Source organism: Ambystoma mexicanum, chromosome 1p (assembly GCF_040938575.1).
Source record: "Ambystoma mexicanum isolate Mex_15411 chromosome 1p, UKY_AmexF1_1, whole genome shotgun sequence".
Taxonomy (NCBI): Eukaryota; Metazoa; Chordata; class Amphibia; order Caudata; family Ambystomatidae; genus Ambystoma; species Ambystoma mexicanum.
The window spans coordinates 1154455590-1154469903 of NC_090921.1; the positions used below are offsets into that span (position 1 = coordinate 1154455590).

General features: G+C 45.3%; 1 protein-coding gene across 1 annotated transcript in view; it reads left to right on the plus strand.

Moving 5' to 3' along the window:
* The window catches only part of LOC138450306 (B-cell receptor CD22-like), a 437337-nt gene that overhangs the window by 319688 nt on the left and 103335 nt on the right, over positions 1-14314 (plus strand). The window contains exons 5-8 of the mRNA XM_069604830.1: positions 330-593; positions 6772-7026; positions 11981-12074; positions 12159-12222. Coding sequence (XP_069460931.1) covers positions 330-593; positions 6772-7026; positions 11981-12074; positions 12159-12222 — 677 coding nt within the window. The remainder of the gene's footprint in view (positions 1-329; positions 594-6771; positions 7027-11980; positions 12075-12158; positions 12223-14314) is intronic.

Here is a 14314-nt window from a genome sequence, read left to right on the forward strand (position 1 = left end):
CCTGGTTGACGATTACCAGATAGCTGAACGGACTCTAAATGTTCCTGAGGCTTGGGTGCCAGTATGTTGTCTGTTAGTTTGGCAGTGGAAGGAAGATTGGTGCTAGCAGTAAATGTAATGGCCTAGGGACAGGATTATTGGTAAGGGCCACATACAATGTAAACACCTGCACTGATCCCAGCAGTATTTGTACAGGTCTTTAAACCTGATCCTACATGTATTCTAAGTCTTTACACACATTTTGAATACAGATCTCCCTTCAGTAGCCAGAATTGATAAGTCGCTACTGAATTAAAAGCTTGTAACCATGTGTTTGTTGTTCTACACAGTTGCCCCAAAGGACGTCTTTGCTGTTGTGGTTCGGAATAGGACACTAAAGGAAGGAGGGACAGCCACTTTATCATGCTCTTGTAAAGGATATCCTGACAAATTCACTTACGCCTGGTACAGGAATCAACAAAAGGAAGATGTCCTCAGCCATCAGCAAACAATGACCCTGAGAAACATCAGCTGGGCCAGCGGACCATACACCTGCACTGCCCAAAATGAAGTGGGTATGGGAGAGTCACCACCTCTGCACCTAAAAATCGAACGTGAGTGACATCAGTACTGTGTGTGAGCCAACAAAAGAGCGGTCACATGTTTGAACCCTGAATTAGTGAAAATTGGCAATACAATGAACGCATTTGCTTAGCGGGCTTTGTTAGAATGATCACTTTCTCAGAGATTGCCCACACCTGAAATGTCACTTTGACAAACAAATGCACCTGTAATTACATGGCGAGGGTTGCAGGGACAAGACATTTTGATTCTCAATGTAGGCCATGATACTGGTCAGTAAAGGTGGTAGGCAGCGCAGATTGAGGTGGCTCTCAACCTGGAGGAGATGCTGCTGTGAGGTCAAGGGGGACGCAGAAGTGGGTAGGGGTATTCCAGCAGAGGGTTTAGTGGCAATGAGGCAGCGCAAGGTCGGATATAGGCGTGAGGGGGGATGGTGGGGGTCGGAGTTGGGTTGTAGTGAGTATTCCAGGGGCGCAACGAGACTGTAACCTCAGAGGATGGGGGTGGGAAGGACTACTATGTCAAATGGTAGAGGTGGGGCCACCTTTAGAGGAGACTTTGTGGGGGTAAGGCAAATGTACTTGTATGGTGCCCCATTCCCGTGGTCCCAAAAATACGTTTTTGGGAAATAGTGTCAAATTAGTTACCAATGATGCAATTTAATAACTAATTTGTCAGTGATATTGCCCAAAAATCATGATGCGTATTAATACAAAATGCACATTTTGAAGGCAACTGCCAGCATGGTCTTGCTGTGGTTGTGTGTGGTTGTGTTATTATGTCTGATTGCATTTGTTAATTGGTCTTTTATGATGCATATTCAGCTGCATTGTTGCCTAATATAGTGGCACTACAGTTGCAGAGTCTTTGAGGTGTCAGTTGATAGTCAGAAGGGAGGTTACTGGGCAAATTAAAGAGTTTCAGTCATTCTCATTTGGGGTATTACTCTGAACGTCCCAGGCAACTTCGGTGACTGGCAGCAACAGGGCAGTAAATGAATACTATGCTATACTGTAATCTCTGGTGCCGTGACTGGCTGGTGAGACTATGTGTCTTCCTCCCAAATTAAGCGATATGGGCACAGAGGGATTGCCACTGCAATAAACAACACAGTTCTAGGTGGTGGCCTTGAGGGCCACTAATGACTGGGCACAAGGAGCGACCATGTTGTCCCTAAAATCTGAAATCTGCCCCATCATAAGGCAGTCTTTATTATAGTGGGAACTTAACTACTTCTAAGGACTCCACTTTCTGCAGTTCATTCATAGAGAGTATATACACTTTGTTTAAGCAGTAAACTGGGATTGTAAACCTCTCTGCAACTCAGGCTCTTGGCCAAACACCTTATGAGCTCTACATGGTACAAATATTTAGGTTTTGGCTTTTAAGGGCTAAGACTGGCCTAAATAGGTTTGTAATACCCGTATAGTGTTTACTTAAATGATACACACATCCCAGAGGAAAGCAACGCGAGAAGATGCTGCTACTTACAGACCCATGTTAAGCCAAATGAATATCAATGGACCTTTATTTTCCTCATCCTGAATGGAAAACTACAAATCCGAGAATGCAAAATGATGATAGCCGGTTATATGTTCTTTTTTTACAGCACTCTGCTTTCAGCACTTTATGAAAAACAGGGGGAACTTTTACTTTAAAATGTAAATTGCCAGAAGCGGACCTGCTACGTTTGCCCTTACATGTAAACAGGTCCGCTGCATGCAATTTTAGTAATGTGCACTATGAAGTGCAAAACAAAGGTGCAAATTGCCGGAACGCCTTAATTTTTTCACTTTTTAGTGCAAATTGAGTAAATGCCATGTATGCATAACAGGCAATGTTTCCAATAGTTTCCTTTGGAATCTGTCTTCTTTTAACTCATGTAAAAAGCAGTCATTTTCCATAAGAATCCAAATCATTTGCACCTGCATGAAAATATCATGATGGCATAAATGCCTGTGCTTTTGTTTGACAGAGAGGATGGGGGGAGGCGTAAAATCCAATTCCGTTCCGTGCCCAGTTTCCACCATTTAAATTAATGAAAACATTTCATGGGGTAAAAAGCATGCGTAAAACTTATACATAGACATTTTACACATGCTTCTTAGCCTAGGACATATTCAATATGGTCCCCACTTTAAAAGAAATCCTGCAAAAAGTTCACCTGGTATATGTTTCAAACGTCCGGCTTGCTATAATGCATGATGCTGTTAAGAACCTTTTCTAGTCAAATAAAAGCAAATCTTTTTATTTGCATGTCAACGGATATAAATGGATATAAACTAATCTTTCAAAGGGAGCTTTATTTTTGTACACGTCTAATTGCCTTGGAAGCAGACACAGATATCCTAGTGAATTGGAGCTACACAGGGGTCTTGCAGTTGGAAATGCCCCATTGCAGTGCCAATTCCTTAACAATTCACAAGAAAGAAAGGCACTGCTGAGAACTGAAGGAAAGGGATTAAGCTGACCAATGGTCAGCTTAATCTGGCAATGGTGGGTGGGAGGAAGAGGAGGAGCAAAGGAGGAGGAAAATCAGTAATGTTCTGGAGGAATAAGGAGAAGGTTGGAGTGGACAATGGCTCCTGTAGAATGATTTGGTGTGTGTGATGCAGGCCCACGAGGGGGGCCAACAACTGGCGATGAGGCGAAACGAATGCCAGCAGTGCCACAAAGAGAACGCCCTGCAATAGGGAACACAGCAGCTGGAGCACGGTGAGAGCGCAGCAGGGAACGGAAGGCTCCAGCCAGAGGAGGAGTGCTGCAAAAGAGGGCCAAAGCAGTAATGGAGGAATGTTATGCTCGGCAGTGAGGACCTAGCACGGAGGGTCACACCACGACAGATGGAGCAGAGGACAGAAAGAAGTACCCGCGTGGATGAGGAGGGACCGGTGAGCCGTGCAGCGTGCAGACAAAGGGGCCACCGAGCCTACGCCTGATGAGCCCAGTGAGCGAGAAGGGAAGAGATAGCTGCGTGTCCAGCGGAGATGAACACAAGGAGCAGGAGACGCCGCCTGCAGCAGAGGTGGGTCATCGGACCCTGCAGCGATGAGGAGGGCTGCGCTTGCAGTGCGCCCAGCAGTGAAGAGGCAGCGTGTGCTGCTACATCAAAGTGAGTACATCGGCGGAGGAAAAGGAGCCCAGTAGACCTTTTCATTACACGCTAAGACGAGTGCCCAGTGCCCAGGAGAGGAGCCCAGCTATCATTCAATGAGCCGGCAAGTGAGGAGCCCAAAAGGACCAGAGGGAAGAGGCGGGAGAAGAAACGGTGAGGAGCCCAAAAGGACCAGAGGGAAAAGGCGGGAGAAGAAACGGAGAAGAAACGGAGGAGCCCAACCGCCAGCCGCCAGGAGAGGACTGCAGCGGCCTAGAAGGGGAGGCACCAGACACCACCGTTAAGGAGTCCACGCCCCTCCCCCACCGCCACATGCCGAACAAAGGGCAACGGCAGCAAGCAGCCTGCAAAAGCGCGCCAAAACACTTGCGCAACCGTGCGTGTGGAAAAAAAAAACACAGAGGGGAAAATAAAAAGCGACACCAATCAACACTAACAATAATATAACGAACAGGGGCCAAAATAGCTTCAACTCTCTCTTCCTAAATACCTTCCTTCTCGAGCCCTTTGCTCATCTGCCTCCAACTCCCTCAGGGTCAGTCACTTCTCCAAGCAACGAGTGGTGGCAGATCACTCTCTTCGGCAGGGGCCTCTCTCTGGAACAGCCTTCCTGCCTCCCTGAAACTCGAGGAGAACCACCTCCGGTTCCGGAAACACCTCAAAACCTTCCTCTTTGCTTCTGCTTTCTCTCCTCCCCAACCTTGCTGAACTCCTGACTGAAATTGCACTGTTTACCTGGCCACCCTTCTGATCTCTGGCCAAGGCCCTGTCAACTGCCCACCTGCACTGCCTCCCTGGCAACCTCTGCACTTGGGGACTGTTTTCTGTATCCCTTCAGTCCCCTTTCCAGCACTTTGTCCGCACTTCCTTGCACTTGCCTGTTTTTTTAATGTGTTTTTATTTATCTTATTTATTCCACTTCCCATGTACTGCACTTCCCCCTTTCTCTTTCCCCCCTTGCACTCTTCCTTTCCCCCTTTCCCATGCACTTGCGCGATCTGAATGACTCCTGGCCTAGTAAGATCGCTGTCTGTCCTCCCTTTGTTCCCCCTCTTGCCTCGTCGCACCTTGAAACACTTGTGTATAGGCGCGTTATAAATGCCATATCATATCATATCATATATCATATTACAGGAGGGAAAATAGAAAGCAAGAAACATTGGAAAACATCAAACAGTGAAACAAAAAAATAAAAAACAGAAGGGAAAGTAGAAAAAAACAAACAAACAGGGAACACTTGCCGAGACACCGACATCCTGCCACCCCAGAACCACCCCCCACTGGTTTAATCATAACCCCTAACGAAACACAGCAAGAACCAAGGGTCACGTGAGTGGCCTACACCACTTAGGCCGCCGGTGCTGCAAACTTCCAGGCCCACAAAAGGATAATAGCAACACGACTGAGCGACGCCACAAGGGTACCCACAAGGTGGAAGTACAGGGCGACCAACACGCCTCTCACACCACTGCAGAGGCCCAGGGTGCCTCCATTTGTATACTGCCAACAGCCCCAAAAGAGTAAAACTGCGCCTGAGCCGGCGCTATGCACTCCGAGAACACGAGTAACTAAGCCACAGGACAACTGACCGCCCATGGCCAGAAAAGCCCCCCACAGAAAGCCGTGAGCAACAACCAAGGCCCAACAACACCTGGACAAAGCCCAAGCCCATGCAGTCCAGCGGGGAAAGAGCACAGACAAAGGGCAAAGGTACAGCCACAAGGTCAGCAATGGTGCGACCCAACCCAGGGAGACCACAGAGTACCCGCTGGCATCCGCATGATACCGAGTACCGCCATAGGGAACAGCCGTCTCAGCCATCGGATGGCACTACAGCGCGCCCTTATCAACATCCACTATAGATCATTCGAAGTCACCCAGATGAAGGACTGAACACCTGAGCAAGACGTGGGACAGACAAGGAAAGCCAAAGAAAGGACATACCCGGCAGACCCCCTCCCAGTTACAAAGGATAAAAAACAAGCGCTAACAACGAGAAAAGACCACAGCAAAATTACGCCAAAGGCCTCCATCCTCCCCGACTTATACGTAGAAGAACCTGAACCAATGAAAGAAGAAACGGCCGAGAAAGAAGGAACAGAGAGAGGAGAGACATATGAAGCACCGCAAAGAGGAACTGTGGGTGAAAACCGTGAACTGCCAAACAGACCCTGTCGAACAATAAAGAGACCCCAACGGCTGATCGAACAGATGTAGCCCGGGAGGTCTCATGTTAAGTGAGGGGGAGGTGTTTTGAGTGAATAAAGAATGGGCCCCTTTAAGAGAAAGAGGGCATGCAGTGGTGGGAGGGAGCGGAAGGAGGGAGGATGAGGAGGAGCAAAGGAGGAGGAAAGTCAGTAATGTTCTGGAGGAATAAGGAGAAGGTTGGAGTGGACAATGGCTCATTTGGTGTGTGTGATGCAGCCCCACGAGGGGGGGGGGGCAACAATGGTGTTGTTCCCATGAGAAGGACCAGAACCAGGCAGCAAGTAGGCATTGAATATGTTCGTATAGAAACATAAGGAATATGTATCGGCACCTCAGGTACACAGAGAACCAGCTGGCTTTGGACTGCCAAGAAATGCTGTAGTTGATGATCATGTGGCAGGAGTGATGAATAGTTTGCTAAGGTGAACTGATACACCCAATTGCAAAGTAATATTTGCCCCTTTATCCTTAGGCCACTGTTGAAACGGGGGTTACATGCCCAACTAAAAAAACAACGTGTTCTTATGGCGTAAGGTGTTACGGTTGTTTGCGAATACCTTTAATGCATGCTGGCTTCAGAGTCGGCGTAAAGGGCACTAGCGCTGAGGGAGAGGTGATGGTGGTGTGTGATGTTTGAATGATGATCTGCATCTATGATTAAGATGCATGGTATATGTCCCTTATAGGTTATTATTTCGTCTCTAAACCTGTGCCAATTTGCTTCCCAAACCAGTTGCATTCCTTAAATATTGCCCATATAAGGAGTGAACATGCGAGGGAAGAGATTTACAGCGGTGGGAAGCATCACAACAGTGACTCCTACTTAAATGAGATAGTAAGCACTGTGCTGTACAGATTATATACCATTTAATTCCCTTGTTCCATAGATGCACCAAAAGGAGCACACATTCTTCCGATCGGGGATGTTACAGAAGGAGAACAGATGATTTTGTCCTGTGAGACAATCAGCAGTAACCCAGCAGTGACTCGCTACAGATGGTATAAGAATGGCAATCAAATAGAGAAACAGCGAGAGAAGACTCTGAAGGTTATGAAGTTGGCCATGGATAACTACGGCGACTACCACTGCATGGCCGGTAATGGTATTGGGTGGGCCTTCTCTGAAACCATCACTATCAAAGGTCAGTGTACATATTTTAATAATTGTCAAACTGTGTAGTGCAGACATCCGTGTTAATGGCCGCCAGATCCTTTTGTTGCAGTACTGAATCAAATGGATTGAATCTTCCCTTAAGGCCTACTGGATGAGCCCACAAAAACAAATGTAGTCTCTTTTCTGTCTTTACACATTGTTTTAGTGTTGCTTCATGTTGCTGTGAAATCTCCAGAGTAGAACACTTACTCTTTTTTTTAGATGTGCATGTTGATGGTATGCCTTCGAGGTGTTTAGGAATATAATTGTATGACTTCTCCAAAAACTTTAACTGAAGCTCTGGTGGTACAACCTTCTCAATATTTGTGTATATTGAGGAGTATGAGACAAGGGTACACAGGCAGAGAATAACATGACCAAACATATGGCATTGACATGTCAACAAAAGCCTGCTATCCCTCCGACTGGAGGATTGATGCTGGGAGTGCTTACATTAATAAATAATAAAGTGCCAACACTCTGTTTCCTATATTGGTGAAATAGAAACAATCCATCAAAACGATGATTGTCTTTGTAATAAAATATATCTAAGTAATGCATTTTTATATTTATAATTGTTTTTGGATTACAGACACATATGCCCGACCTAGGGCCCCCACCCCAACAATCCCACAGCACAATCGGGGAGCAGAAACAGGCTGTTTTAATCACAATATTTTTTTTATAGAAATAAATCAATGAAATGGAGGTTGCATCCTAATTTCCAATGATGGGGAAGTAACCTTTAAATCACTACAAATAACTTTGGACTACAATGAAAATTAATAAACTGTAGCCTGCCTACTTTTACAACAGTAACATTTTCATTTAATATAACATAAGCGGTCCTTCTTCGCAAAACATCCATACCTAGAGAAACAAGCAGGCACAGGGACGTGTGCAATGCAGGTTCCAGCAATTGTGTTAATCGCTGGGATCCTGCTTGCGTGTATGTCCTTCCCAGAGGCCCTGGCTAGTGAGAGGTGCTCTAGGACCAACATGAGTGTTAGGAGCACAACACTAACATATGGTAGACAGGGGTGTACTGACCTAAAGGGAACTCTGGAAATTTCCCAGTAGGCCTGTGCACCCTGGGCCTCTTTTGTATGGCAACCTATTTTATTTCCCAATATCCTCAAAGGAAAAGGATTGGGCTTGCTGAAAAGGTGTAATATGGGGCCACTTTGAAAATTATTTTCACGGCCTCTTTTGTTTCCCAGTCCACCCCTGATGGTAGATGGCACATCCGCATTGAAATTAGCAGGACAGCTTTGGGAATATAGTGATCAGTGTCTTTCTTGAGAATGGGCATGGGGACAAAAAGCACATCTTCTGCACCATATCTAGCTGCCCACATATTTGTAAATTTGATGTATAGATATTACTCACACCTTGCACTGGGTTAGTAATTGAAAACTGTATTTTAATGACCTGAAAAACGTTATTATTATGTTTTGCATTGCACTGGATGATAAAAAAAAACATAATGAGCCTCATTACGAGGTCGGTGGTAACTCGCTGGTGCTACCGACGGGTTGGCGGCGACCTCCTAACACCGTTCCCGCCGCCTGATATCCCGGTGCCACCAGGACATTACAAGTCGCGGCGGCCCAGGATGTCAGGCAGCGCGAACTGCGTGTCCCCGTTGCCCTGGAGTCCCATAGGACTCCGCAGGAATGTGGACACAGAAGCACCAGCAGCGTTGCTAACGATGCTGGTGCTTCTGTGAGAAACATGCCTTGTACTCCTGGCAGGTCAGACCAACCGGGATTTGGCCCTGCAGGCATTCTCGTAGTCTGGCAGTCCTAAAGGGTGCCGGTACTTTGCTACCGGCACCCTTATTTTCTGATCGCCAGACTTAGAATGAGGCCCATTCATATCTTCATATCACTGCATTACAGATTCCTATAGGTTTGTAATAATATCACCATTTGTTATAGCTTGTTATGATGGATTAAGCATGCTTTTAAGTGCAGTGGCAATGCAATGATATTATATGATAGGTTATTTATAACGTGGTTAATACCCAGAGGTTTCTAAGCGTGGACCCAGTGTTTTCTTACTTCCAAGGAAAGCACGTTGCCCCTGAGCTATCCTCCCAAGACATATGTATGGTAATTACCATTACTCCTGGTCCTGCTCTTCCCGGTCCCATTGCTTACTTATTGATGGATGCCTGCACCCCACAACAGACACACCAGGTGCTGCCCCTCTTTTCCAACTCCTTCCAGTTATCTAACTTCTATTCATTAGTTACTTTCCTGTGTCAACTCCTGTCACACCCAAGCCAGAACTGAGCGCCTTTATGGATTACCACCAAGGGAGGGATGGAAGTAATGGAAAAAGGAAGAGGGCATGATCTATTTCGGCATTACCTGTTGGTCCCTCTTCCTCATCATGTTACTCAATTACCTCCTTCTTTTGATGTCCCTGATGTGGTAGATAAAGAGAGTTGTTCATGTATGAACATGGTCATCTTGGTCTGTTACTGAATTTTGTCCCTGGTCTGTCCATTCATCAAGGCCATTACTTTCACGGGCTCTCCATTGACTGGGGTAAAAAGAAAGAATGCAGGAAGGCAAATACACCTGAGTGAAACAAACCTGAAGAGGACTAGCAGTCAGTAGTGGCCAGCAAGAAATGCTATGTACACACCTTCAAATCTTGCACAACTAAGACTCACAAGGCCAAAAAAGGAAACCTCAACTGAACACCAAATATTGATCCCAGCCAAGATCCCCTGCTCTCAGCACAGGTCTAAACACCACTGAGAAAGAAAATGGCCATACCCCTACTCTTGACCAAAATAGAGATGCTTCTTCCATCCATGGCAAAACCAAAGACCCAATAACGGGAATGAGGGGGAGCTGCGGGCACTGTTCCACTCACCCCACACAGGACAGACAGCAAACAAAGGGCTGGTGCGAATTCAAAACCAAGTCAGGTGGGACTCATCAAGGTTCCTGTGTACAGCAAGGGAACAAAGACCACCAAGTGAATTCACCAAACTGAGACACAAAAGACCTGCTGTCGGATAGAAAACCACCAACCCCTAGACTCAAAGAATCGTTAATTAACATAAAAACATTTGCTTTTTGAATGGCTTTCAACTAACTGGCACATACCTTATATGCTCCCACTGCTCTACACAAGTACAACTGATCATGCCAACTGCACTTGAGAAAGCAGTAAAGCAAATCACCCACTTGAATTATGGTAATATTGGTACCCTGAATGGAAGCGTCGGCCAATTATGTTGCTCCAACCCTGGGCTGAATCTCCAAGACAAGCTGCATTCGGAGCAACCCTCACAGTGGACACATGCTGGCCATCTTCCCTCCCGCTACGCTACCAGACGCTTTGGTGCTCTTCCAGTCTCCCCAACCACCTCCCTCACCTGCCCCCACTTACCTTAATCACAGTTGAAGCACCGCCACACTGTAAGTAATCACTGCAGATGGCCACTATGGGACTAGAAGATGGGACACACACAGAGCCTCACCCTCCGATTCTGTGGCAGCCATGTTCGGTGAGAATGGATTTGTAAGAAAAAATGGGTCATGAAATCCCTTTGCTCCCACCTCTAACCTGGACCCCAGCTATTACCATCTAGTGCAACACCCAGAAAGGGTGCTTATTGCTTAATTAGGACCTGGGGTCTGGCAGGAGGCAAATCAGCTTCCTTTGAATATGGGCTGAAACTACGGGTGCAAGCCAGCAATTAAACTGCAGGACAACTAGCTCTACCATGCTCTTTCTCCTACGACCTTGCACCATTTGTCCTGCTCTCCTTCCCCACCTTTCGCACACTTAAACCCGTTCCCCTTAACTTTTTGGGCGATATCCTCTCCCAATCACCCATGCCTGCAGCTCTTCCTGACAACCTCTGCTTCCCCACTTCTGCCATGGAAATGGAAGAGGGACTCTGCACAGAGCCCTGGTTTTCATTTTCATTGCACCCATATACCAAATGAGCCACACGCGTGCCGTGGGTGTTTTTTTTAACTCAATATTATATTTGCACCTCGTAGGGTGCTCATAGCAATAACACTCTTGGCAGTGTGCCGATAAAGGCACCAGGGCCAGTATTAAGGCCCTATAAATTTGGCCCAAACCAGTTAATGGCAGATGCAGCACACTGCCACAAGTGTTATTGCTATAACACTTGAAAGACATCCTCAAAGAATGCCAGCCCTTAGAGTCTGTACAATCACACACAGAGCACATGGAAACAAATGTATAGATACGGCGTCCAAACACTCATCTTCATGAAGGACAGCTTAGTGTAACTCTGTTAAAGATTGCTTCCTACCCACTGCCCATTGCAATTTTTAGGAAGAAGATGTGTTGAACATGTATGTTTCCGAAAACTCGAGGAAAGCTAGTAGCCCTTCAAGCCCAAAGACACTTCGTGTGAGGCACAGGAAACAACTATAATACTAAACTGTTGGTACAATTGGTAGAGCCGTCATTGAAAGTTCTCAACAGAGGGGAATTCATCGTATAGATGGAGTGCAGTTACCTATCATGGAGAACATATATTGTTTAGACAGAGCCACCAGTCTTGTGATTTACCACGCACCTGATACCTCTGTCTACTTCTTCATAGTATCTAGGCCTCGTTATTCAAAGTGCAAACTCCTGCCGGCCCCCTCCAATGCATTGACCAAACTGCATGGAGAAAAAAGCTCTTACAAAAAAATGTGTGCCCCAACTTACACAACTGAACTGGTTTCTATGAAATGGCTGACAATGTACTAGAGCCTTACCCATGATGCACTCTTTCTAACACCAAGCCTCCTCTGTATTGCAACAAGAGCTCTGTCAAAGTCTCTCTTTGGCGCATACTAATAAAAGAAATGTATCAAGGCTGCTAGTCATTGCACATAGACTTGTGTAACGTAAATGATCTTATCTACTGTGCTTTTTTTTCTTCTTTTCAGCCACACCTGGACCCCCACTTTTTGCTATCCTGGGAGGCATCGCTGGCATCATTGTCGTAATTCTCCTGGCACTTTTTTTTTTCATTTTTATAAGGTACTCTGCTCAGGACACCTGCATGTCTCTGTTAGTTTCTAATATGCTCACACCATTCCAATGGGTCTGCCTTATTCTCAACAGGAACAGGAGGAAAAAGGATCTAGAGCGGACTGCGCAGAAATACACTCCTGATGTCACTGGGCAAGTGAGTACAGCCGTGTGATTAAATGGTTTCTCATGTGAAGTTGTAACCTGCAGTCCCAAATTGAGTTTTTGTAAACTCAGATCATTCTCATTAGTGGGGACAACCCAAGCCTTTTTACAAACACCGAAAAGTCTGAAAACATTATTAAGAGGGTCAGAAAGGCCGAATTGCCTCTAACTGGAACTTGTCAAAAAAAGAGACAACACAGAGTGATTGTGGTATGCCAAATGCAGGGTACCCAGTTTATTGCAATATCCTGGGGAAAAAAAATCAAGATAAAAGCCAAGCTCTCAAGCCAGAATGTTCCAATGTTTGAACAGACAACAGGAGTTTATATAGTACAAAAAGGGTCCCTGTGATGTCACAGTTATGAAAACCTATCGCTCCTGCTCATTGGCTCCCTCAGCTAAGCTACATATGGAACCTATATATGTGCACCCAGGTATTGGACAGTTGTTATCTAAAATCCCACCCACAGACCTTCCCCTAAGAAAGTGCTACCTCATCATATCTGGAAATTAATTGCTGGGCCCTAAATACTTCTCCAGTTAAAAAAAGACATGTGCTAATCGGTACAATGTGGTCATACTATCCATGAACTGGCTGCATGCTGACACATTTATGAGAGAGTGAGAGAGACAAGTACATCGCCTTATTTTAATTAAATCAAATAGTGCATGTTTACCTCCCATGCCGAGGCTTAAGCACTTCTTATCACCATCCTATTCTTGACAGATTCATGAATAATTATTCTGTGACTCATCCTGCTAAGATTTCATCGCAGTAGTTAATTGTTTTTCTTTAGCCGCTCCTTGCATCTTCCCTTCACGCCTAGCCAGGCGCAAAATGCATTAATCTGTCACTTCCTTCTGATTTCCTGGGATTTTATAAACTTAAAAAGGTTTGCTGTGTCTTTGTAACTTAATTTATCTGACAACTGACCGAACACAATAATATCTTACTTTGCCATGTGCACTTCCTGCAACGGCTCAGCATTGACATTCCTTTGGTTTAGTCACCATCAAGCTGGCTACAGCATTTTCCCTGATTTGTTCAAGCATGTTAACTGTGCCTTTCTTAATGTTGCAGGGTTGAATTCTCTGCTGGTGCAATTTTTAAAATGGCATTTTGTCATGTTATTTTTCTTCTGCAACACACATTAGCTCTGCATTTATTTTCTGCCTACCGGCCTGGTGCATGGCTGGCACATGACATTTCGCCACATGAGTATGCTGCAACATGACCCTACCTATTATAGCCATGCTGCCCCTACATGTGTAGTGTGACCCTCTCTTGTTACGTGCTTTCCTGCCACCTAATCTATTCTATTTAAAAGGACACACTAGTTGTGCAAGCTAATGCCTTCTCTGTCTCTACTTGTGTAGTGAAGCTAACTATTCTTTGTGCCAGCTGCATGTTCAGGAGGATGTAAAGTGCAGTTTCAAATGTGTTCTTTCTGATTTTATAATTCTGTGTTTTCTGGGGAAGGCAGGGGGGCACCTGCTTTCTAGCCAACAATTGCCCCACTACAAGATCTTTGAAAAACCACAAACTCACAGAGTGGGGTCACCATCTTGTACATCTGATACTTCCGGAATGGCACCACTCTGGCTTCTTATTTTAAGAATGAGTCTGCTCTCTTTATCAAATATAATGTGGCAGGTGAAGCTGTGAGAAACTACTTCAAAGTACCCAGTTCCCTCTAACTTTTTTTACTTTTCTTCATAATAACAAAAAAATACTTCCTCCAATCTGTTCACTGAATTTTGAACTAGACAGATTGCTACAGTTTCTGTGGCCAATCCACAAGACAATTGTATTCACAAAAGTAATGCTTGCAGGAACGGTAGTGTCCTTCTTTTGCTCTTTATGCAATTGCATAAACCACTGTGGTGAAAAGAGCAATTTCATATATTTATAAAGTGGAGCTCGATTCACAAAGAGGATTCACTTTTAAAGGTTTGAAAAAGCCATGCATCCCCTGCTAGGAGTGTGCGCAAGCGGTGGCCAATGCATGGAAGGCTCATTTCTGCCAGTGTTTAAATCCATTTTCTTAAACTGGGACAATGGCATGTTTCACTTACTAAGCATT